General features: G+C 39.2%; 1 protein-coding gene across 12 annotated transcripts in view; it reads right to left on the bottom strand.

Annotated features, from left to right (window-relative positions):
• Positions 1 to 1,624: 1,624 nt before the first annotated feature.
• The window catches only part of LOC126463202 (uncharacterized), a 188,574-nt gene continuing 162,766 nt past the window's right edge, over positions 1,625 to 27,432 (bottom strand). For all 12 annotated transcript variants that reach the window (XM_050096134.1, XM_050096137.1, XM_050096138.1 and 9 more), the window contains 3 exons: positions 26,019 to 26,168; positions 21,890 to 22,047; positions 1,625 to 2,626 (listed from right to left, as the gene is read on the bottom strand). In XM_050096134.1, coding sequence (XP_049952091.1) covers positions 21,965 to 22,047; positions 26,019 to 26,168 — 233 coding nt within the window. In that variant the 3' untranslated portion in view covers positions 1,625 to 2,626; positions 21,890 to 21,964. The remainder of the gene's footprint in view (positions 2,627 to 21,889; positions 22,048 to 26,018; positions 26,169 to 27,432) is intronic.

Genomic DNA, 27,432 nt, shown 5'->3' with positions numbered 1-27,432 from the left:
GGTATTCCCCCCGTGGTAGATATTTAAGTGGGAAGAAATAGGGGCCTTGATAGGTCTGCCCTCACCTATCACACATGAACAATTTAGTAATTTACTGTCATATCATTTGCACCCAATTTATCATCTACAGCACCCATAGGTGACCTGCAATTTTAGCGGAAAGCTTCACTAGCAAACTGTGTCAATGGTTGAGGAACATTCCATTGATATAAGGATGCTTGTTTGGCTCCTCAGATCCCTGACATCAATACTATAGAGCTCACCTAAAATGAGGTGTGTGCGCCTTCAAGCCAACTCTGACCAGTATGTGCCTTCGAGCCCACTCTGATCAATCTCTGTGAGTTGTAACTAGGGGCTGAGTGGTCTTGGAATAGTATTGTTCCACAGTGTTTTCAGTATCTCAAGTGCTTCAAGTTATGATACATCATTGCCATCATTTGGCTGAAAGGAGATGCTACAACTAGGGACGCATTCAGGGCTCAGTTCTAGGGGGTCACATTCTTTTACTCACCCCATATATTACTAGCTGTAACATTCACATTGAATGAGCCACGGACACCTAGGATTTTAATAATAATAAAATATTCAAAATGTTTTAATATGATCATTATAATATGTTTATATCAGTAGTTAGTAGCAATAGGTAGGTGTTGCTTTATTTCTTTTTTGCCGGAAATGGGTCATGACCTCCGTAACTGTCCCTTGGATTTGCATCTGGCTACTTTCTACTAGGTGGGTTGTCTACTTCAATTGCTCACAGATGTGTGTAGATGAAAGTACAACAATAAGTTGTACAAAATTGTTACTGTTCCTGTGTCAAATTCTGAATCATCATAATATGGATATACAATCACTATGTAAAGTATTGCGTGGGGTATGCTAGGCTTGGTGTTAACATGGACTGTGACAGGGACATGCAAACCCTGGAAAATAAGTGTCATATCTAACCCATTACAGCGATAAATACAAAAGTGACACAAACTGTTCCTCTTCAGCTGCATTGCTAAGCCTAACACATCCAAGGACTTTCTGTTAGGGATGACTCCCTTAGCCTTTGAAGATCTCTCATTGCCACATTGTTCATTGCTTTGTGTGTTCACTCTCAGAAAGATAAAAGTGACTCATCTGCCAACTGTTTCATACCAATGATCTCCATCTCTGCTGTAGATGTCAATGGGGTCTTCACTCATATGCCTGAGCTTGGTCTATTCATATTTGAGACACGTGGAGAGAGAATGTCCTAGTACTTTTGAGCTCTCCGGAACTAGGGCCAGTACTTGGAAAGGAATGTACCAGACAATCAGTTGTCTGCTTAGTAGGAAGTGGCTGGACCAAATTAAAGAAGACCTTGAAAGGAAAGGAAAGGAAAGGAAAAGAAAGGAAAGGAAAGGAGAGGAACAGAATGTTGTGGTGGGGAAGGAAATCGACTAAGACAAAAAGAAATGGGGCAAATCATTCAAAAATATCCTACCCGGCTTTCTGGAACACCCCATAATGATGATTATAATGGATACAAAATATAAATAACTGCCTTTCAAGCAATTTATTATTTACTTGTTATACTTTAAACTAAGAAACTACAAGTAAAATAAAACTTCTTGCAATTATGTAATAAAAGGGTTTTATTAACACAAAATCCCAATTTGTACATATTGGAAATACATAAAAATTATACCACATGGAGAAATGTTAATGCATTTAATGCACATGTAAAACTTTTATAAAATATCTACAATGATAAGCAGATGTCACTGGCATATGTTGCTGTTTTGTACCTAAAAAATTATAAGTTTATAAACTATACATGCCTTGATGAGCCTAATATTTATGGTACAAATGTTTCAAAAATTAAGTGCTATACACATATAATATTTCAGAATAAAGTAAAAAATTGTGGACGGAAGATTCAGCATGTCTAGACGAACATTTTAGGACATTCGTTGCAGCTGGTACTTATAAATGTCAACACAAGTCCAAAAACAAGTCCACTAGTCCAGAGTAGCTCACTCTTGTAACCACTTCCACAACCAACAAACCAGTGTGACACTGATAAATGTGCATGTTCACAAGCCTACTATGAAGTCTAGTTCTGCAGCAGTGAACACATGTTAGTACCAGCAACAAAGTCACGGGGAACAGGTTTTTTTGTGTCTACAGTTTGGTTTTCTTGTGATTATCACACAATCATATATAATCTGAACATGTCAAGTACTGATAAGCAAAATCAGATGCTGTCATATTATTTAAGTGAACGGAATGCCAACTGTTAACTTCAAGAACTATTCTTTCATATAACTGAGATGTTACTTTTCAGATAAAAGTCATTCAATGGTAATGTTTAAAAACAATACTGTATCAAGTCAATATACAACCATAAAATAAACATGAGGTTTTATTCTCCAATATATTATCATTTTTAAACAGCAGAAAGTTCAAATTTAAGTTCCTACTGTCATTATTCAATATGTCCTTGTTTCTGTGGGTATCACAAAGTACCTAGAAATGTTTGATAGATTTCTCGTAATGACCTTCACCAGAAACCACATTTAAAAACTGATTTCAATCTCTTTCACAGCTCCTGCAGTCTTTGTAGTCTTGGAACTATCACAAAGGCATACACATCCATCTGCAAACAAATAAAATTCCCTGTATTCAGAAACACTACTTTAACATAAATCATATACTTTAAAATCAAAGAACAAGACGTACATCACTGCAAGTACAAAATTACGTAGTGAGTGAATAGCAAACATATTTTTGTTATGACTGTGTCAAATTATTGAGAATTAATACTGTGTCCAGAAATTAATTTTTATGTAATATGTTTGAAAATAGGTGCATAAAGAAGACATTACATGACAGGTAAGTGGAGTTCAGGTGACAAACTGAAAAACATACTCCACAGAACGGCAGAGAGAGCATAATTTTAAAATATGGAAAATATTCTGTATCAAATTTAAAACTGCTTTCAATTCACACCCATATTTGTCTTTTTTTTTAATTGTTCAATTCTCAAGTATAATGTGTAAATAGTTTCCAATCAACTTTATGCAAGGAATATTGTAAACATAGACAGTGAATATCTTTTTTGTCTTCATCTCTGATCCATAAGCAAGATGAAGAATGTAGGCAGCAGGACTGTTGTGCAGACTACCTCAAATACAACATTTTTAAATTTATGTAACAGTGTTTTACAAAGATGTCACCCTTCTTTCAACAATTCTCACTTAAGTTTGATGAGTATCTTTGTTACACTTTGATACAAGCTAAACTGATTTGTCACAACACTAGCAGCATATCTCTGCACTCTTATAATGTCTGCTGTCAGGCCTACATTTTAAGCCTTGGTTGTCTGCACTCTATGCTGCTGCCAAGATGGAAGAAACATGGTTAGGGTGGGTATTTTAATATATTTATGGTACATATAGAATCCCAATAACAAAAGTAAATGTCCAGAATGTTAAAACGTTCATCAGGACTCTATTTTGGAATACTGCTGATGATCTAGCAGGAAATGTTGGCCTCAGGCAAATGCAGTACTTCTGAAAATGTCACCACAGTTTCTGGAGTTACTCAGCAAAATCCAAGGAAATCCGACCAAAGAATTACAGCAGAGACTGGTTTGAAGCATTCCAGTAAGCAGAAACTACTGAGACAGAGCCTACACATTTTCATTCAACATACGTACTTGTATGAGCACTGTGACAGAAATCTGATTTTGCGAAATAGATTTTTTCAATGATTGATGATGAAGGATTTGATGTTAGCTGCATCTGGGCCTCAGATGAAGCACATTTCCACCTGAATGGAGTGGTGCTTAAACAAAACTGACAATTTTGGAGTTTCCAAAATCCCCATTTGTCTGAATCAAAAGCAATTTGTCCTCCCATGGTTACTGGTTGGGCAGCAGTATGCAGCACAGGAATTATTGGCCCTTTTCCTGTGCAAGAAATGGTCAATAGTGAATGTCATGTTGTAATGTTGGAACAATTTGTCTCCACACAGCTAGTGTTGGAGGATCAACCAGCCACCAAGTGGTTCATGCCAGATGGGCCAGACCAGATCACATCAAACAGGTGCTTTGCTTTCTTGATGAATACTTTGGGAAAGAACTCACTGTTTTGGCTTCTTGCAAATTTACTGGTGAGTGGATGGATTGGCCTCCATATTCATCCACTCTCACTTGTTGTGACTACTTTTTGCAAGGCACGTGAAAGACACAGTCAATCAAAAGGATCCTAGTATGTTACACAAGCTCGAATCAGCGGCCTGTGTAGCATCTGAATCCATTGCCACTGAGGCACTACAGGATGTGACTGCAAATTTCATTTCCGGCACACAGTTTTAATCTGCCAGGAAGTTTCATATCAGTGTACACTCCCCTGCAGAGTGAAAATCTCAATCTGGCAAATTTCATTGTTTGTTTGTGTCCTCTCCATACTGTAAGTGGTGGAAATTTCATACTGGCTGTGATGTGATAGCACAGACTGCTTGGAGAGGACAAGTATAATATGCACACTAATACTGTCTGAGTTGCATAGTGTACATGCCACCTGTTAGCAGCTTTTTGAACTATTTCAAAACTTTTGTATATAATTCTTAAAGCTTTCACAATAAACATACCATCTGTAGCACTCATCTATTGATATTAGTTTTTAAAACAATTACTTTTGAAATTGGGGTCTTCTATGCTGGACACCCTGTACTTACAAAGGTAACAAGCATCTAATCAATTGCAACATCATCAATTTTTTGGTTGGTTGGCAGCTCTCCATCTGGTTCTATTACAAGCTACTTTTTTTTCATATCTGCAAAATTAACTGCTTTAGTATTGACTGTGCTATATGTTGATTATACTATAATTTTAATTTTTTATATTGCACTGTATTACGTGCTTAAATTAGTTATGGCATTGAATTAATTTTATTGTAATATACCACATATTTAAACCTGTGTATTAATGTATAAAGTAACATGATTCCTGTACCCATTATTTGAGAAAACGGACACTTAGTAAATAAATAAAAAAAATTTCAGCTGCAGTCTTACTCAAGCTATCTCTGTTTGTAATGTCCTTTCCATGACATTTCCAGGGAACTGACTGTGTCATATCATGTGACCAATCCACTAATGTCTTATTTGTCCTGTTGTTTTCCTAAATAATAAGCTGCAACTAAGTCTGAATGATCCTGACTTGGATTCTAGCTGGAGGACCATGTGCCGACTGAATTTCATCCACTGCAGGCCACCTCTTTGGGAGGTAAGCAGTTCACCTGGGCCACCTAGCTACCAAACCATCGTCACCCTGTGTACACAAAGTCTGCTGGTGCTCATCACCCTGTCAGGGCACACTCCTCGTCTGCCTGCACTGGGGTCCACAGTTAGACTTTACCACCTTGGCACACCCCACACTGAGACGTGCACTCACATCTACAGCAAGGATGTCCTCCTGGAGACCGCCATAGCTGTACGCTGCCAATGCGGGAGCCCTGACTTGCCAGTTCCTTGTCACCAGACAGCTGATGGGGCATGCTGCAGCTATGACCTGCTTTTGCCAGGGCCATCCAGACACTGCTCGCTGAGATCAGCAATTTTGAAACTCAACAGATGCCCAACTTTGGTCGCAACATCATTATTGTTGTAAACTTAAGAAAAAACGTATGCCAGTCCTATGTTCTTGATTTACTGGAAAGCATGCAACCAGTTCACATCGCCTTGCTGGAACCACATCCAGGGATGGAGAGCTGAATGCCATCATGTTCACTAGATGTTTGGCTCCACCACCCACCAGACATCATTCACCCTTGACCCCTACATAATTATTCATTACATACGCCAGCATAACCATGATTCTTTGGAGAGGAAAAGGAGAATATGCAAATACTTGTGAATTAAAGGAGAAGCAGAAGCAGATAGATTGAGTTGTTGACACACAGACACGAAAGAAAGAAACTTGCTAGCTTTAGGAGTTATCCTTTGATGAGCTAGAGTAAAAAACACACACCTCTCTCTCTCTCTCTCTCTCTCTCTGCAGGCGTGCATGGTCCTACAGAAAAACAAGGAAAAACATGCATTTTAATGAACCCCACAGCCCCAAGACTAAAAGCTCAACCTAAGACCCATAAACCCCATGTTCCAGTGAGGCCCATGGTTAATTCTAAAAATACACCTGCCTCCAAAGTCTCCCTACTACTGAATCAAATTCTGAAACAGTACTATACTTTTGAGATACATCATACTCAGTTAAGAACACAACTGAATTAGCAACTAAAATTAAAGATATAAATACTCCTGCAGGTGCCAGGTTTGCCTCTTTTGATGTAACTAACCTATTTACAAACGTACCAACTGGAGAAACAATAGACATAATCTTCGAAAACTTAATAAAACATACAAAATTGTCAGTTGCAGAAATACCAGAAGTCAAGGACATGTTACAGCTAATATTGTCTCACAATTACTTTACATTTAATGGGAAAGTTTACCAACAGAATGAGGGTCTTGCCATGGGTAGTAAGATATCAAGTTTTCTGGCAGACATGTTTCTCAATCATCTGGCAAGTAAGTTCTTAAATGAAGACAATAGACTCAAAAGTAAAATAATATATTACTGGAGATATGTTAATGACACCTTGCTACTATTTGATGGAACAAAATTCAATTCTTTCCACAAAAACATAAAAAATTCACAATAGAACATGAGGACAACAAAAGCATAAATTTCCTGGGTCTTAAAATCACCAACCACCAACAAAAACACAAGTTCAGCAAACACAGAAAACGCACATACACAGACGTAACACTGGACAACTCATCATGCCACAACAAAACATGCTGTATTTAGGTCCATGCTACACAGAGTACACTCCCTTGATTTAGAGGAAAACACTGTCAAGAATGAGATAGATAGAATAAAGAGCATTGTCATAATCAACAGCTACACAGCCAAGACTACTGACAACTTAAGCAGACAAATACACAAAAGTAAGGCAATGAATAGACACACTGTGAAAGAAGAGAAAATATTCGCCAGTATCCTATACCTGGGTCCCATATCACAAAAAATTGTTACCTTTTCAGAAAAACAAATGTAACAGTTGCACTCTCAACTAATAATAAGTTAGGAAACTTAGTTGTCCATAATGTAAAATGAAATACGCAAACATACAACAGCGGAGTGTACAAAGTATCATGCCCCAGTTGTCATGCCTACTATGTAGGGACAAAAGGCAGAAACTTCAAAACCCATTTTCAAGAACACGTAAATGCTTTTAGGCTCAACCATTTCGAAAAAATCAGTCACTGCACAACGTATGTTGGAAATGAAACATGTCATCAACAGTCTAGAAAACTATCTGGTAAACGAGGCCAATGGTAAGACCCTACATCTGTTAGAACAACTGCAGGTTTACCTCCACAAAATCGAAATACCAGAATCTATGTTAAATGAACAAACAGATTTCACAAGCCATAGTTATTTCAGTAATTTTAAAGGCCTATTCTAAAGTTATTTCCTGCATATGTCAATATTGTTTAATAGTTACATCTTTAGCACTATGAATAAATTCATCTTTGATAACACCATGTACAAAAACATCTGTGAAGTGTTTACAAACATGTACGCGCAAATGTGCCTCTTGGATGAAGTGACATGTACGAAAAAAATGTTTGTGGGTAAATAGTCTTCACGGGTTTGTCGCCGGATCACATTGTGAAAATTCCACAATGCTTCCTCAGAACAACTGTCCGACATCTTCAGGTGGTTCAACCTTGCTGGTGGTTAGGTACGACTGATGGTATCCCCATGCCGGATCACGTGAAAATTCCACAATGCTTCCTCGGAGCAACTGTCCGACATCTTCAGGTGGTTCAACATTGCTGGTGGTTAGATACGACTGACGGTATCCCCATGTCGACACCTCATTTCTAGAGCATGCACGCGAAGTATGCGCAAGTGCAGAAATCGTGCATGCGCAATGATTTACAGATAGGTGGTGCCATATACAAACTCCCTCTGCCAAAAATTGCAGAGCGGCTCTCTTGCACATGCACTGTACACTGCATTTGCCAACAGTGCGGCCAGACGTCACTCAGCAATGGCCATAATAGACCAATGTTATGACAGGTCTGTTATAAAAGAATCTTGATTTTTACATCATGATTTAACAGCTGACAACGCAGGGTTCCAGGCTGTGCTTAGTTGAAATCCTGCATCCTTGTTGATGAGATTATCGACTGTATGGATATGTATTGCTTCCTTAATGACACAATCCCGGAAAGATCATGCTGGGAATAAAATTTCTTTCTTTTCATAAATCATCAATTGTCCTGTATTCAGACAGTGTTCTGCAACTTCTGGTTGACGAGGGCGCGTATGACGCTGATGTTCATCACAGCATTCTTGTACTGTGCGGCATGTCTGTCCTATATATGCTGCCTCACATTGACTAAGAATCTTGTACACACCACATTTCCTCAGGCCAAGGTCATCATTAACTGAAGCCAACAGATTTCTCAGTTTTGCAGATGGTTGAAAAACACAGTTAATTCCATATCTTCCAAGGACTCTTCCGATCCTTGACGATATGGCACCAAAATATGGTAAAAAGGCCAAAGTGGTGGGTGCTCCATAGACTGAACTCACCTGGGCCTGAATGCATTACGTATCTGTCTCTCAGAATAACCATTTTGTCGGTCAGAACACTGTCTTCAAATGTTGTACTTCACTCAACAGGCTTTCAGGATCAGATACCACATGTGCCCTATGAACTAATGTACATAATGCACAACCGCATTGTGCAGGATGATGGCAGCTTGTGACCTGCAGATATAGATCTGTATGCGTTGGCTTGCGGTAGATGCTGTGGCCCAAGGTTCCATCTGTTTTCCTTCGTACAATCTTTTTTCACTTCCATTGTGAAGTTTATATTTGGATGGAGTGAATTCAGATGCTGAAGGAACAGGGATACCGGACATCGGATGATTTATGAAAAGATGGAAGTTTTATCCCCAGCATCATCTTTCTGGAATTGCATCATTAAGGAAGCAATACATATTTGTACAGCTGATAATCTCATCAATGAGGATGCGGGATTTCAACTGGGTACAGCCTGGAACCCTGCATTGGCTGCTGTTAAATCACAATGCAAAAATCAAGATTCTTCAATAACAGACCTGTCGTAACATTGGTCTAGTACAGTCATTGGTGAGTAACGCCTGGCCGCACTGTTGGCAAACGCAGCATACAGCGCACGTGCAGTAGAGCCGCTCTGCAATTTCTGGCAGAGGGAGTTTGAATACGGGGCCATCTGTCTGCAAATCATTGTGCATGTGCGATTTCCGTACCTGCGCATTCTTCGCATGCATGTTCTAGAAACGGGGCATCGACGTGCAGATACCGTCAGTCATACCTAAACAGCAGCAAGGTTGCTCTGAGGAAATGTTGTGGAATTTGCACAATGTGATCCGGCGGCAAACTCGTGAAGACTATTTACAACACATCTGCCGGGAAAGCTTGAAGAGTCACAATGTTTGCTGGTGTTAAAAAGTTGAAGATGGTTTTCTTGGATTTTGTGGTAAGTTCATCTTGTTGATGAAGGTTTCTCGGGTCTCCAGCCAGGTGATAGCATTGATATCTTGCGACGTTTCGGGAAGTGTCATACTACCCGTCTTCTGGCGAAGTGTTGAGATTTGCAGAGAGGGCTATTTATATGCGCGGTCACCCCCCTCCACTAGACCTCGGATGGCTGCGGTGGACTGGCGGTAAGCGCGCGGTGGTGGTGGGGATAGTGGTTGCCCCCGGCAGCCGCGTTTGGTTCTTGATGTAAGCACTCTGTCTGTGTCCACAGTGGAGGACGTTGATGGGCGCGATCCCGACGGATTGCTGCCATCGCAGGGATCTATGCTGCGCTGAGTTGGTATCCTTCATCTCTGTTGACCACATTGTCGTGAATCCTTATTTCTATGGATTCTTCGATAAAGCTTTTCCAGAAGCCAGATGCTTGGCACAGTACCTTCGTGTTTTCGAAGTTGAAGGTGTGTTTTTCATTTATGTTATGTTCTGCTATGGCTGATTTTTCTGTGTGATTTAATTGCTCACATCTGATATGTTCTTCGCAGTGTTTAGATATACAGTGCTGTGTTTGCTCAATGTATTGTTTACCGCATTCGCATGGTATGCTGTATACCGTATTTACTCGAATGTAAGCTGCACTCGAATCTAAGCCGCACCTGAAAAATGAGACTCGAAATCAAGGAAAAAAAATTTACCCGAATCTAAGCCGCTCCTGAAATTTGAGACTCGAAATTCAAGGTGAGAGAAAAGTTTTAGACCGCCCCTCCAAATCGAAACAAAGTTGGTCCATTGTAACGTGAAACACAATAGAGGTAGAATGGATGAAGATACAGCTACAGTAGTTTTGGTTCGAGTCGTAAGCTTAACAGTTAAGCTTTACCAAGTAGCTATTGCTATGTGTCAGGCACTCCGTCCGTATTTATACGGGTACCTTTCCTTTTTCACATGCTTCGTCTGGTTTGAATCGATTGCTTATTTTGCTTTGATCTGATAAGTGCCATTCTCTTTGTTATAGGTGTCACTCTAAGCTGAAAATGCATTATTTGTCGCATTCTGATAACGAGTGTTTACGGCCTGTCACCGCTCGCGGTGTGGCTTGCTTAGTGCGCGCCCGCCGCTTACAATTACTTACACTGCTGCTTTCTTTGATAATGATCAACAAGAACCAAATAATAGCTGCGTATGATAGAAGATGTTCTGAACGAGAGTTTAGCGAAAATTTTTCTCCGTTTGAAAATCTTTGCAGACGCCTCTTTAGTACATTACATTCTGCACAGAAATTAGAGTCATCTTAGATTTAAAAATTTAGTCAGTTGCCGTGCTTCGTTTCTGACTGTATCACTATTCAACATAAGAATAATACGAATATAAACATGACATGATATGTATATTCTTCCGCGTTTGCTGTTGTCTTGGTCTAGTTTCGTAGTTTATTAGGCAGACAGGATTTAAATGAGATAGCAGCAAACACGAAAGAATAATGTTTACATTCTTCTACCTTTTCTTTTAATTTATTTACTGACACAGAGGTTTTGGCGCCAGTATTTATCTTTGTGCCTGCAAAGCATACCTGTGTTGCGCTACATATATTTGACGGCGGAAGTTAGTTGTGGCGACACCTACCATTTTTTCAGAACTTCTGCTTACTTTGCACTCGATTCTAAGCCGCAGGTGGTTTTTTGGATTACAAAAACCAGAAAAAAAGTGCGGCTTAGATTCAAGTAAATACGGTGCTCCTGGTGTGTTAAGGTTCAGTGTGTCTTTGGCGGAACCTAGGAGCTCCTTTGTCTTCGGTGGTGGTCAGGTAACGGTTTTGATATCGTATTTGCCCAGAAGTCATGCAATTTTGGCCAAGAGTGGACCTGCATACGGAAGGAATGCGAGTCGTTTGTCTTCTTCTTCATCATCATCTTCTTCTGGGGTTCCCACTACTTCCTTCTTTCTTTTAAGTGGCCTGCTGATCTGCGTTTCACTAAAGCCATTTTGGTGGAAGACTTCCCTCAGGCTTTGCAGCTCGGATGGTAGACTGTCTTTGTCACAGACGGCATGCGCCCTATGTACCAGGGTGGTCAGTACTGTTTGTCTTTGTGCTGGATGGTGGCAGCTTGTTGCATAAAGGTATAGGTCTGTGTGTGTCTTCTTCCTAAGTACTGCATGGCCTAGTGAACCATCTGCCTTCCTCTTAAATTAAAATATCAAGGAAGGGGAGGCATCCCTTTTCCTCCACTTCCATCGTAAATTTGATGTTCAGATGGATGCTGTTGAGGTGTTCCAGAAACTCATCTAGTGCCTGTTTGCCATGTTCCCACACGAAAAAAGTGTCATTGACATAGTGGAAGAAGTGCTTTGGTTTCTGTCTGGCAGTTTGAAGGGCCACCTCCTCGAAATGTTCCATGCACAGGTTTGCAAACACAGGAGCCAGTGGGTAGCCCATGGCAACACCATTGATCTGCTGGAAGAATTCCCCGTAGCATTGAAAGTAGGTGGTTGTTACTGTGTGTTCGAAGAGGCTGACTGTTTGTGGTTCAAAGTGCTGGGCTAAAAGTGCCACGGAGTCTTGAAGGAGTACTTTCCTCAAAGGCAACATCACGTCGAAGCTCATGAGTAGGTCCTCCCTTTGTAGTTGCATGTTCCTGAGTATCTTTATGAATTCGGCTGAGTTTCTCACATGGTGGCTGCAGTGTCCCACAAGGAATTTGAGCAGTGTTGCTAGGTATTTAGCACAAGTCCATAACTGTGAGAGTTGATGGGGTCCACAATCGGTCTCAGAGGTACCCCTTCCTTATAGATCTTGGGGAGTATATAGAGATGTGGTATTGCTGGCACTCTGGGGTACAGCTCCTTCTTCATTGGCTCAGGTAAGTCAGATTTCTTCAGCAGAGCTATTGTCTTTCTACTCATTGTCGAGGTTGGATCTTTCTTCAGCCTCTTGTAGGCCTCGTCTTGTAGCAGCAGGTTTATTTTCTGCCGGTACTCGGCAGTGCTTAATAGACTGTAGCGTTCCCTTTGTCTGCTGGTAGGATCGTTATATAAGGGTCATCTCAAAGGGACTGGAGAGCTGCTCGTTCTTCCACAGATATGTTATTTTTTGGCAATTGAGATCTGTCGATTATTCTGCAAATTTCCTGTCTGACTTCCTCTGCTTCCTCCTTTGGAAGCCCTCGTACTGCTTCTTCCACACCGCTGGTAATGTCTCATTCGGTATCGTTCTGGGGAGGGGGGCGAAATACATGAGGGAAGTCTTCCACCAAAATGGCTACAGTGAAACGCAGATCAACAGGGCACTTAAAAGGAAGAAGGAAGTAGTGAAAACCCCAGAAGAAGAAGAAGAAGAAGAAGAAGACAAACGACTCACGTCCCTTCCGTACGTGGGTCTGCTCTCGGCCAAAATTGCATGACTTCTGGGCAAATACAATACAAAAACCGTTATCTGACCACCACCGAAAACAAGGAAGCTGTTAGGTTCTGCCAAAGACACACTGAACCTTAACACACCAGGAGTATACAGCGTACTATGAGAATGTGGTAAACGATACATTGGGCAAACACAGCGCTGTGTATCTAAACGCTGTGAAGAACATATCAGATGTGTGCGACTAGGTCACACAGAAAAATCAGCCATAGCAGAACACAGCATAAATGAAAAATACACGTTCAACTTCTAAAACATGAAGGTACTGTGCTGAGCATCTGGTTTCTGGGAAAACGTTATCAAAGAATCCATAGAAATAAGGATTCACAACAATCTGGTTAACAGAGATGAGGGATATCAAGTCAGTGCAGCATGTAACCCTGTGATAGTGGCAATCCATCGGGAGCGCACCCGTAAATGTTCTCTGCCACGAACACAGACAGAATGCTTACACCAAGAACTGAACGCGGCCACTGGGGGCAACTGCTATCCCACCACCACCACGCGCAATCTGCCGGTCCACCGCAGCCACCCAAGGTCTAGTTGAGGGGGGTGACCACACATATAAATAGCCCACTCTCCACGAATCTCGCCACTTCGCCAGAAGATGGGTAGTATGACACTTCCCAAAACGTTGCGAGATATCAACGCTACCACCTGGCTGGAGACCTGAGAAACCTTCAACAACAGTTTATACCGGGAAAGCCTACAGTCACACATTGTTCATCTTTTCCACTGTTTTGCACATATTTTCCGTGTTCGACTTACGAAATTCACAACCTAACATTAAACCTTTTTGTGACAGGAATTTGCATTTCTCCTCACACAAGAGGAGAAATAAAACGTATTAAGACAAGTTAAGCCTGATGATGGACCCACAGGGTCCGAAATGCATCATGTATTTAATGAAGCACGAAAAGTTGTGACTGAAGATGTTTTTTAATTCTATTGAATATAGTCATGTTTGATGCTGCAAAATACGGATAAAATTAAATAGCATTTACATTCTGCAAAAACTTTCCTACAACAGAATACGTAAATAGGAGCGCTATCACTGAGAAAAACTGAAAGAAATTAAACTGTGAAATTAAAAGATTGTTGAACAATAATTTTTCTGCAGAAAGAGGCGTATCTTGATGGCTACTACCGTATTTACTCGAATCTAAGACGCACTTTTTTTCCGGTTTTTGTAATCCAAAAAACTGCCTGCGGCTTAGAATCGAGTGCAAAGCAAGCGGAAGTTCTGAAAAATGTCGGTGGGTGCCGCCACAACTTAGTTCTGCCGTCGAATATATGTAGCGCTACACAGGCATGCTTTGTAGGCACAAAGATAAATACTGGTGCCAAAACCTCTGCGTCAGTAAATAAATTTAAAAAAAAAAAGGTGGAAGACAAGCTTTTTTTCTCCGCACCGAGTTTCGACCACTGCATTTTCATACATTATCCAACGAAGTACATACAAATTCCGTACTGTTCATCTTCGAATGTAGCAGTATTTCAATGTACTACGAAAACCTGACTGGCAAGAATGTTTAGGATGTTTGTCAATACGGCCAACTCTACGTTCTGAATTTTTTCCTATCTGCGAGCAGAGATGGTTGCTAATAGGAACTTTTATAAATTGTGAATCACATGCAGTATTCTCGTCACCATAAGAATAATACGAATATAAACATTTTGCGATGTATTGTTTCATGTTTACTGCTATCTCATTTAAATCCTGTCTGGGTAATAAACCACAAAACTAGAGTGAGACAACAGCAAACGTGGAAGAATATACATATCATGCCATGTTCATATTCGTATTATTCTTATGCTAAACAGTGATACAGTCAGAAATGAAGTGAGGCAATTGACTAGCTTTTTAAATCTAAGATGACTATAATTTCTGTGCAGAATGTAATGTACTAAAGAGGTGCCTGCAAAGATTTTCAAACGGAGAAAAATTTTCGCTAAACTCTCGTTCAGAACATCTTCTATCATACACAGTCTATTATTTGGTTCTTGTTGATCATTATCAAAGAAAGCAGCAGTGTAAGTAACAAGTAGCAGTCTCTTGCCATTGTTTCGCCATGCCGCTAGCCGCGACAAGCCGTAAACACGCAGTATCAGAGTACGACAAACAATGCATGACACAGTACAGTAACGCATTTTCAGCATGGAGTGACATAAACACCTATAAGAAAGAAAACTGTGCTTATCAGATCAAAGAAAAATAAGCAATCAATTCAAACCAGACGAAGCACGTGAAAAAGGAATGGTACCCGTATAAATACGGACGGAGAGCCTGACGCATAGCAATGGCTACCTGGTAAAGCTTAACTGCTAAGCTTACGACTCGAACCAAACTACTGTAGCTGTATCGTCATTCATTCGACCTAAATTGTCTCATATTCCAGTGGACCAACTTTGTTTCGATTTGGAGATGCGGCCTAAAACTTTTCTCTCCCCTTGAATTTCGAGTCTCAAATTTCAGGTGCGGCTTAGATTCGGGAAATTTTTTTCCCTTGATTTCGAGTCTCATTTTTCAGGTGCGGCTTAGATTCGAGTGCGGCTTAGACTCGAGTAAATACGGTAAATAAGTTGGTTGTGTTTTGAAATTTCTTCAAAGTAGCAAAGTAGATGGATTTATCTGAGTTTGTTAATCTGCTCCATGTGCTGATTTAAAGATGACATAATAACAAGACAAGCGTCTGAGTTTTGAGTGCTATCCTTCAGGATCGAAAAGATAGGCAACTTATAATAGAATGCCTGACAACAAATGTTTCTTAACTGTCCTAAACATGTAACTCCTCTAGTTCAGTACTAGTTTGTCAATGCTAATGGTGTCTGATTAGCATATTGGTCTCATAACAATGAATGTGGTGTTCTCTGTAACAGCTACACAAGGCAATATCCCAGTATAGCTCTGTAAGTTTTGCAGTGTGTCACATACTCCTTCTACAGGAATCTCTATGTTTCAAAAATTATATTGGATATGATAAGTAATGTGATTTGGTTTAGAAGAGTTCTCTATGAGAGGTTAGGGTACTTTAATCCATGGAATTCGTTTAATCTGAATGTGGAATTTACAAAGGTAAAGATTATTACTGAGTTGTGTAGCTACCCTCACCAATGTTATCAATAGCAAGGTATCAGAACCAATATTTCGGGCCTGTATGGATGAAAAAGTTACCCGTGGTTTATAGTTAGCATCTCTGAGTAGTAATGAAAATGTCCGAGTCCCTGGGTTGGAACTTCACCACCGCCTAAATTTTGAATAAAAATGATCAGCAATGGTGGCTGAAGATTTCCATCATAAGAAGTCACCCTCGGTCTGCCAATGGCCTTGACAAACATGACAGAGGAGCAGACAGAAGTTCAGAGCACTCTCGTGTCCTTGGGATGGGAAACTAACCCCAAAAGGCAGATGAATCAGCAATGATCTACACCATGAAGATGTAGAAGGCAATGGGAGCCCATGCATTACAGACACACAACATGTAGCCACAGGAGTTGTGGTCTGTAACTGAAAAAGTGTCATGATGATGACACCACTAGTAAAAGATTCCACACTGGTCCCCCATTCGGATCTCTGTGAGGAGACTACTAAGGAGGAGATGACCATGAGAAAAAGATTGAATAATTGACAAAAGGGTAACCTTCTATGAATTGGAGTGTGGAATGTCGGAAGCTAGAAACTCTGAAAAGAGAAATGCTAAGGCTCAATCCAGATATAATGGGGGTCAGCGAAGAGAAATAGAAAAAAGAGAAGGAGTTATAGTCAGACGAGGATAGGTCAATATCAACAGCAGCAGAAAATTGTATAACAGGAGTAGGGTTTTTGTTATGAATAGAAAGGTAGGATAGAGAATGAGTTACTAAGAACAGTTGAGTGATAGGGCTGTTCTCATCAGAATCAACAGCAAACCAACACGGACAAAAAGAGTTCCAGCATACATGTTGATGTCGCAAACAGAAGATGAAGGGAGAGACAAAGTATATGAGGATACTGAACACGTAATTCAGTAGGTAAAAATCTAATAGTCACAGGAGTCTGAAATGTGGTTGTAGGGGAAGGAGTAGAAGAAAGGGTTACGGGGGAATATAGGCTTCATAATAGGAATGAGAGAGAAGAAAGACTAATTGAGTTCTGCAATTAATTTCAGCTAGCAATAGTGAACAGTCTGTTCAAGAATCACAAGAGAAGGAGGTATACTTAGAAAAGGCCAGGAGCAGGCTGAAGTTTGAGAGACTAGCCAGGAAGAATCAATGCACAAAGAAATGTGATACAGAAGTACTAAGGAATGAAGAGATATGCTTGAAGCTTTCTGAGGGTCTAGAAGATACGGTGATAATGAACACAGTTCAGTTGAAGAGGAAGAAACATGTCTAAGAAGAGCAATCACACAGATTGGAAAGAACAACATATGTACAAGGAAGGTACCTGTGAAGAAACCATGAGTAACAGAAGAAATTCATCAGTTGTTGAATGAAAGAAGGGAGTACAAAAATGTTCAGGGAAATTCAGGAATACAGAAATACAAGTCACTTAGGAATGAAACAAATAGGAATTATAGAGAAGCCAAGGCAAAATGTGAACAAACAAAAAAAGAAATGACTGTCAAATGAACTGACTCAGCATACAGAAAAAAGTAAAAACAATGTTTCAGTGAAATTAAAAAGCAAGGGTGGTAGCATCAAGGGTAACATGGGAATTCCACTATTAAATGCAGAGGAGAGGGTAGATAGGTGCAAAGAGTACATTAAAGGCCTCTGTAAGGGTGATTGCTTGTCTGATGACTTGATCAAAGAAAAACAATTTAAAAGAGCTTTGGATGACTCAAGATCAAGTAATGCAGAAATTCTAAAATCACTGGGGAGATGTGACGACAAAATGGCTATTCATGTTGGTGTGTAGAATGTATGAGACTAACATACCGTCAGACTTTTGGGAAAACATCATCCTCACAATTCCTAAGACAGCTGGCGCATTGACTAATATCCAGTCTGAGCGCCTTCACTTATGCGCGCCGCCAATTACACTGACACGGCTGCATTTCCTGCAGCCACCACAGCAGCTAGAGGGTGCTGCCACGAATGATTATGCTGCTGTCAATGAGATACAAGCATCCCTCTCTGGAGCTCCAGCAGCAGGTATATTTAAGTTCGAACATTCATACATTGGCCAAATTTTGTGCGTTTGCCATTTGAAAAACATTTACAAACTTTCATAGTGGTCATGCTTGACATCTTCTGAGCAGACACTATACTGAAGAGTGACAGATTTATAAATCTTTTGTATGATTATATACCTCTACGTTCAAATCTACTGTTAGGAACTGACATTGCAACTTCAGCAAAAAAGTTATACATTATTTTTACTGAGCCCCAAACCCAGACCTATGAGCTCATAATTGCAAAATTAGATTAATTTTTTGAGAGTCAAACACACATTACCACTGCATGGTATAAATTTTTATGCAAGCAGCATCATAGTGACAGTCCTAAAAAGAATGGATTGCGCAACTGCAGGGCATATACAGACTCTAAATTCAATTGTGTCTGTGGCGCAACTTATCAGGATGAACTGCTTCACAATGCTATTATTCAGAATGTATCAGATCAGAGATTGGGGACCGAAATTCTAAAGCATTGCAACCCCAGCTTCAATGAAGTGCTTAAATTTATTGATGCACGTCAAGTTCAAGATTTAGCTGAGCAAGATTTCTGTCTACAAGTTATCACTTCACTTGAGACAAAGAGACTGTGCCACAGCTACAGCTCCGGCCCTAGCACTCGCCAGTCAGTATCGCATAAACAAGGCCAGACAAACTACATACAACATTCACCATGCTGGCACAATGCTAATTGCACTGCCCCAGCTCCACACAAAGCGAATTCACGTTGAAATGCTATGTCACCCATGACTGGAAGAATTGCTTCTTCAGACAGTTGGATATACAATTTTTGTCATTGCACGGGATATACAAAACCAGTCTGCCTCTCTTTCACACAGGAATAATGCAAAGCAGGAATGGATGGTTTGATTCTGTGCCTCATCCTGCTCAAAAATCAGACAAGTGAAGATGCAGAAAACACACACGCTTCCAAAAGGCCTTCCCAATCTTGAACATCAAGAAAGTGCTCTAGTGCGCAAGTGGAAACAGAGAACTGTTTTCCATCTGTATTCAGAGAACACACCAGAAACTGTGGATTACTTTGCAAATTTGTAACCAGTTAGTACCTTTTTAACTGGATACTGGAGCTTCTGTCACATTGCTTACAGACATATGGGGAGAGGGGTGGGGGGGTTGAGGGGGGGGGGGGGGAGGGGGGGAAGGCCAACCACCTTTGCAAACATAAAGTCTACATCTCACTGACAACATTTCAGTGCTTGGAATGTATCGCTTACCTGCAAAATACAAACACACGACTAAGAAATTCCCTTTCATTGTAGTCCGCTCATGCATGAGCCCAATTATTTTCAGGACGGATGTGTTTGATTCCTTCGAAAGAGACATAAAGGACAATGTGCATGCCATTGACACAAACGTTTCCCATGCCGCAATTTAACAACTCTGTGACAATTATCAAAATTTGTCCAATAGTACTCTAGAATGTGCAAAAGATTTTTACGCTCACATTACACCGAAAGCTAATGCGCAACCCAAATTTTGCTGCACATGCTTTGTGGCGCATGTATTACACGACAACGTGGTTTCATTCATAAGCCAAATGGGCCCCTCTTTGTGTGGATTTCAGACACATGATAAATTCACAGTCAGTCATTGATTCCTACCCGCTCCCATGTATAGAGGAAATTTTGGATTGCCTAACAGGAGGACAGTTCTTCTTAAAAACTGACCTTGCAGAAGCCTATCTTCAATTACCACTGGAAAAGAGATAAAGAAAGTTTTTGTTGTGAATTCTCATTTCGGCTTGTTTCAATATCAACACCTACCTTTCGGAAGTACTTCCATGCTTGCGTTGTTTCAAAAATTTCTCGAACAAGTAATGTCCAAAGTGCCTTCTTATTTTAATTATCTTGACAACATAATTGTCACACACAGGACTGCAGTCTCAAGCAACTGAAACCAGCGTGGTTTCAGTTGCCTGAGACTGCAGTCATGTGTGTGTGTGTGTGTGTGTGTGTGTGTGTGTGTGTTGTTGACAAAGGCCTTAATGGCCGAAAGCTTTAATTGTGAAAGTCTTTTTGCTGTGCCTATCTCCGCTACATGGTGAATAGCAACGCAACTTCGAAAAAACATTAAAAAGTAATTGGTTGCAGGTCTCACACAAATTACCGTATTTACTCGAATCTAAGCCGCACTTTTTTTCCAGTTTTTGTAATCCGAAAAACAGACTGCGGCTTAGAATCGAGTGCAAAACAAGCGGAAATTCTGAAAAATGTTGGTGGGTGCCGCCACAACTAACTTATGCCGTCGAATACATGTAGCGCTACACAGGCATGCTTTGTAGGCACAAAGATAAATACTGGCACCAAATCCTCTGCGTCAGTAAATAAATTTAAAAAAATAAAAAAAAAAAAGAAATGGTGGAAGACGAGCTTTTTTTCTCCTCCCCGAGTTTCGACCACTGCATTTTCATACATTATCCAACGAAGAAAATACAAATTTCGTATTGTTCATCTTCAAATGTAGCAGCACTTCAATGTACTACGAAAATCCGACTGGCAAGACTGTTTGGGATGTTTGTCAACATGGCCATCTCTACGTTCTGAATTTTTTGCTACCTGTGAGAAGAGATGGTTGCTACTAGGAACTTCTATGAATTGTGAATCACATGCAGTACTCTCTTCACCATAAGAATAATACGAATATAAACATTTTGCCATGTATTGTTATGTGTTTGCTTATTGTTATGTGTTTGCTGCTATCTCATTTAAATCCTGTCTGCCTAATAAACTACGAAACTAGAGTGAGACAACAGCAAACGCGGAAGAATATACATATCATGCCATGTTTATATTCGTATTATTCTTATGCCTAATAGCGATACAGTCAGAAATGAAGCACTGCAATTGACTAGATTTTTAAATCTAAGATGACTCTAATTTCTGTGCAGAATGTAATGTAAAATTTTCAGTAAACTCTTGTTCAGAACATCTTCTATCATACGCAGTGTATTATTTGGTTCTTGTTGATCATTATCAAAGAAAGTAACAACAAATTGCAGTCTCTTGCCATTGTTTCGCTAAGGAGACGATTCCTCCTTTTTTTTTTTTTTTTTTTTTAAATTGTAAGCGGTGGTAGTGCCCACAAAAGCAAGCCATGCTGCTAGCCGCGACAGGCTGTAAACACGTACTATCAGAAAGCGACTAACAATGCATGACACAGTATAGTAATGCATTTTTAGCTTAGAGTGACATAAACACCTATAACAAAGAAAACAGCGCTTATCAGATCAAAGAAAAGTATGCAATCAATTCAAACCAGACGAAGCACGTGAAAAAGGAATGGTACTCGTACAAATACGGATGGAGCACCTGACGCATAGCAATGGCTACCTGGTAAAGCTTAACTGCTAAGGTTATGACTCGAACCAAACTACTGTAGCTGTATCGTCATTCATTCGACCTAAATTGTGTCTCATATTTCAATGGACCAACTTTGTTTCGATTTGGAGATGCGGCCTAAAACTTCTCTCCCCCCTTGAATTTCGAGTCTCAAATTTCAGGTGCGGCTTAGATTCGGGAAAATTTTTTTTCCTTGATTTTGAGTCTCATTTTTCAGGTACGGCTTAGATTCGAGTGCGGCTTAGATTCGAGTAAATACGGTATCCACTATCTAATCACAATCACAGAGTTCAGTGTACAGAATGCATTGAAATAAAGTCACTGTGAAAATGATTTAGGTAATTCTAAATTTAATTAGAAAATGTAACATGGCCTTCTCACTAGCCTTTTGTATTACTGGATGGAAACAATTCTTCAATGACAGCAGCAGTTGAATATCACCATAAATTTTGTTGAATTATTATTCATCTTCATCGGTGTCACTTTCCACTATAATATACGGCCAAGGTTTCTTCTTAGTTCTTTTTCGATAATATGTATAATCTGAAAATGGTAGAAATATGAATTTTATTTTCAACAGTAAATTTAACCTGAATTCATGTTAAAAAATAAAATAAATGAATAAAAATTTCAGAAGGAAATCATGAAGGAATTGTAGGGTGGCAAGAAGCAAGGAGGGACAGACGGAGTGTGTATCCAATGATGCATGCTTATCTCTTGTGGCATGAAGGCCCACTGGAATGCAGCATTTGGAGCATCATACTCACAGTACACCATGATTTAATGTCCTGTGTTTTGTATGCTGATGGGAGGGAAGTCTTTGTTACTTCTCACTCTGCACTTATCATCTCTATATTGAAGCTGGTAAAGTGGTTACCAATGTACTACCTATCAAATTCTACATCTAACAATGGAAACTCCAGGTGGGAATATAAACAATGTGGAAAAGACGGATTGCTACCAACCATTTTAACTGTGCCTTTCCGCAACTTAACGTGTCTTATTTACAGTAAATTCTACATCTACATACGTAAGCTGCAAACAACTGTGAAGTGTGTGGGTTCAGGTACTTAGCACTATACCACATTTTAGGGTTTCTTCTTGTTCCATTCATGTACGGAGTGTGGAAAGAATGACTGTTTAAAAGTGTCAGCAGATGCTAAAATTAGCATAAAATTGTCTTCATGACTGCTGTATGAGTGATATATATATATATCCAGAACCTTCAATTAATATTCGTACTTGAAACTCTGTAAGTAAACTTTCATGAGGTAGTTAATATCTTTGAGCATCTGTCAATTCACAGTTTTTAGCATTTCTGTGACACAATCCTGCGAGTCAAACAGACTTGCCACCATTCGTGAAGCCCTTCTTTGTATCATTCAATTTCCCCTGTGAGTCCTATTTGGTGTAGATCCCACACACTTGAGCAATATTTTAAGAATGGGATGCACAAGTGATTTGTAAGGAGTCCTCTTTGTAGATTGACAGTACCTGCCCAGTACACTCCCAATAAACTGAACTATGACAACTGCCTCACCCATGACTCAGCCTACATGATCAATCCACTTCATATCCCTGCAAATTGTTACACTCAGGTATTTCTACGAGTTGGCTGGTTACAATGGTGACTTGCTGCATTTTGCCAACTGCAGAATTTTACATTTTAGAACATTTGAAGCAAGAAGCCAATCTTCACACCACTTTGAAATATTATCAAGTTTTGCCCAATTATTTGTGCAGTTTTTGTTTTACATAGTACTTATTGTGGACAATGGCACCGTCCGCAAAAAGTTAGGAAATCCTGAGTCTAGTCACAAATTTCATTTGAAACCTCATATGTTCATACTTAAGTTAATAAATGTAAGTGTAGAACTGAGTTAAATGCCTTTCCAGAAGTCAAGAAATACTGTACCCACCTAATTACCTTGATCCATGGCTTTAGGATGTCAATCACTCAGTTTGAGACATGTCATTATGCTTCAGTTCAGAGACATTCTAGGATTCTACAAGTGAGATGCCACTGAAACTGGACATTAGTTTTGTAAATCACTCCTGTCACCATTCTTGTAGAAGAATGTGTCCAATTTTTTTCTAATCTCTAGGTGCAGGTTTTTATTCAAGGAATCTACAGTACCTTATGTAAAGGTTAAAATGGAAGTTGACTCAGCTGCAAATTTGGTTCAGAATAAGACAGGGATACCACTGAGTCCTGCAGCCTTGTTTAATTTTAGCTACTACTCTCACTGATGCCTCCCATCTTTGTCTACCCTTCTTCATAATACATATTTATAATGCTCTCTGCACTTTGAGATGGACTGTCAATTCCTTCTTCCCCCCTTCCAGAGATTGCCATAACTCAATCTGCAAATTTTGTCTGTGGGGAAATTAAGACTTCTTAAGTGAAGAGAATCAGTTAATATTTAAAAATAATATTTTAATGCAGACATTTGTGCTTTTGAATAATTGTTTAATGAACACTGGATCTTGCCTGCTTGAAAGTAAATAAACTGAAGAATGTTGTAGATGCAGATGAAGAAAAAATGTTGCTGAGTTTGAAACAACAATGTAGTGTGGATACAAGCATACAGGTTCCGTGATCATTTAGTCACTTGATCGGGCAAGTTGAGCATGGTCATCAACCATAAAATAAAAGCAACAACATATGTGTATTTCCATACACTGTAACATTGTTTCAACAGCACATTTGCTGTAATTAACAAGTGAAGTGGGATTATAAACAAATTGTATCAGAAATAAATTTGGTGAAACAGTTAGAGAGAACATGCTACCATTGTCAGTAAAATTGAACTGTCTCATATTACTGTTTTCTTTCTAAAGTAAAAGGACAGAAAGTAGCCGTGCAATGCTTGCACCCACCTACTTTAAAAGTACCTACTTTGATTCAAACTTATTGGCTAACTAGTTATCACGTTGTGCTAGAGGAGATTAGGTAATCAAAGTAAAAGTTGTGTATACCTATGTCTTCTTGTCAATGAATAATACTTGTAAATGGAAACTGTAAAATAAAGTATCGCAGGTAACAGTACAGATATTGTGCGGAATTTTTTTTTTATTTTTTTTTTTATTTGTGGTGAGACATGCTGAGGGAAGACACATGTCTTCGGGATGGGATGGCAATTGCAGGAACTCTGCGAAATTAAGTACTGTTTGGACACAAATACAGAAGTTCCTGGGATCACTATCCTACTTTGACAGGGCACAGAAGTCTACAAAGAGATAAATGATATGTCCTTTTAATATTCATTCTGTGTTGAGAATCCTTGGTAGAATTATGACTGTCAGAAGCTATTGATGTGATCAGTTCAATGTTGTACTTGTTTAATGTCAGTATATGGTTTATTAATATGTTATTTATAAGAAGTTAGAATTGTGGTAATGCATTTCTTAATAGCAATAACACCACAGTTGGAGGAGGAGTCTGCCAAGTCTTTCATAAGATCACAGCCAAGAATACATAGAAGTAATGAAGAAACTGCATTAAACCATGCTACATCCAATGGAACGCCTCCAAGTAACAAGCCAGGAAATATGTAATTTATGCAGGAGAGTGAAAGTGTAGATTTGCAAAGGAGATAAGTCGGTGAAGAACTGAAACTGCAAAATTTCAATTGTCAAAGAAAGAAAAATTATACAGTTGGATGTCTGAAAGAGGTACACTTGGGAAAAGATTTGAAAGAATGCAAATGGACGTAACTTTTCATGCTGGAGAGATTGTTATCATAGTATTTTAAAAGGAAGATTCAGTGGAAGGAAGTTGTTTTTCTTTCTGTGATAGGATGTGTAAGATAAATAGCAGTCTTTAAGTGAGAGAAGTGATCAAATGGGAGCCTTCAACTGCAGGCTATCTATATTTGTTCTGTGAACAAGACCTGAATGCTGCTTAGCTTAATCCAACCATTATGAGGTATGAAGTCAATTAACAGGATTTCGTTGTAGTGCACTCAAAGTTCTCAAAATTTTAGGTAAGGGAAGCAGCTCTGAGAATGAAAGTAAATATAATAAATATTGAAAGCAGACACTGAGGAACAAATGGTCTTCAATGATGATACTGAGTCCACATGAACTTCATCCAATTCTGTCTAGACTTGTGTGGCAGTCCAGTCATTGACACAAAAAGGTTTAATAATAGTACGAAACTTTGTTTTCTCCATTTTCAGTTGCAGTTGACACATTGACCAATTCAGATGGCTGTCAACAATGAATTCTATGCTGTAAATTGTTGAAATTCTTTATATGATCCTTGGAATAATCAAGCTTATGAATCACGAAGGTGCAACAAAAATGTTTCATTCTTTCAACAAACCATCCTTGTATATTACAGGAATTTAATTCTGATACCCAAGTTTATTGCAGATGGGCACTTGAATGGAAACTTCGCATTTACACATTTACAGAGTGTAAATACCAGGCTTCCTCATTTCTAAGTGTCATGAATCTAAGATACTTATTATTAGACGTAATTTTTTTAAGTTTAAAGTGAAAGTTATTACCTCGAGACATTAACAGTTTAGAGTGTTGTGAGTGAGAACTATTTGTAACTGTATCAGTTTTCACACTGGAATTTGGTCCATCCAGTCCATTATGTATGCGCTCTCCTGGCACTGAGTGCAATACCTTATCTTCACATCCATTTCTGTGACCTGTGAAGAAGCATGCTTTTAGTAAAAATAAATCGTACCAAATGAAACTAAACAAATACTGTGTAACAACTGCTGCTCTTGTTATTACACTACTCTATCTTCCTCTTCATCCCTGACAGCTACTGCAACCTACATCCATCTGAACCTAGTTCCTAAAGACAAGCCTTGATCTCCGTCTACAACTTTTTACTGCCTGCACTTTCCTCCATAAGCAAACTGACGATTCCTTTATGCCTTCTTTTTGCCAAGTTGTGCCACATTTTTTTTCCCCAATGTGATTCAAAAACTCCCCATTAGTTATTTGATCTGCTCATCTAATCTTCAGCTTTCTTCTGTGGCACCACATTACAAAAGCTTTTCTCTTCTTGTCTGAACTGCTCATCGTCCATTTTCACTTTCGTGCGCAGCACAATTTCAAACATATAATATATATAACTTCCGAACACCTAAATTTATATTAGTTGCTAACAAATTTCTCTTTTCCAGATTTGCTTTTCATACCAGACCGAGCATACATCTTATACCCTTTCTGCTTTGGCCATCAATAGTTACTTGCTGCCCAAATGGCAAAATACATCAACTAATTTTAGTGCTTGATTTCCTAATCTAATTAGTTCAGCTTCATCTAATTTAATTCAACTCCATTCCATTCCATTATAGCTGTTTTATTTTTGTTAATATTTTTCTTATAATCTCTTCTCAAGATACAACACATTCCCTTTGCACAGACTGAATAACATCAAAGATAAGATACAACTATGTTTCACTCCCTTCTCAACTACTGCTTCTCTTTAATGTCCTTTGACTCTTATAATTATGATCTGGTTTCTGTACAAGTTATAGATAACATTTCACTCCCTGTATCTTATCCCTGTTGCGTTCAGAATTTCAAAGAGTGTATTCCATTCAACACAATCAAAAGTTTTCTCTAAATTTAAAAATGCTATAGGCTTAGGTTTGCCTTTCTTTAACCTACATTCTACGATAACTCATGTTCCTACAGTTTTCCGGAACCCAAACTGATCTTTCCTGAGTTCAACTTCTACCAGTTTTTCCATTCTTCTGTAAATTTCAGTATTTTAGAAGCATAACTTATTAAACTGATATTTTGGTAACACACACACGCCTGTCAGCACCTGCCTTCTTTGGATTTGGAATTGTTAAATTTTCTTGACGTCCAAGGGCATTTCACCTGCCTCACATGTCTTGTAGACCAGATGGAATTATTCTGTCACATCTGGGTCTTCCAAGGGTTTCAATAATG

Source organism: Schistocerca serialis, chromosome 1 (assembly GCF_023864345.2).
Source record: "Schistocerca serialis cubense isolate TAMUIC-IGC-003099 chromosome 1, iqSchSeri2.2, whole genome shotgun sequence".
Taxonomy (NCBI): Eukaryota; Metazoa; Arthropoda; class Insecta; order Orthoptera; family Acrididae; genus Schistocerca; species Schistocerca serialis.
The sequence above is the reverse complement of the archived record's forward strand: the minus strand, read 5'-3'. Positions and strand labels throughout refer to the sequence as shown.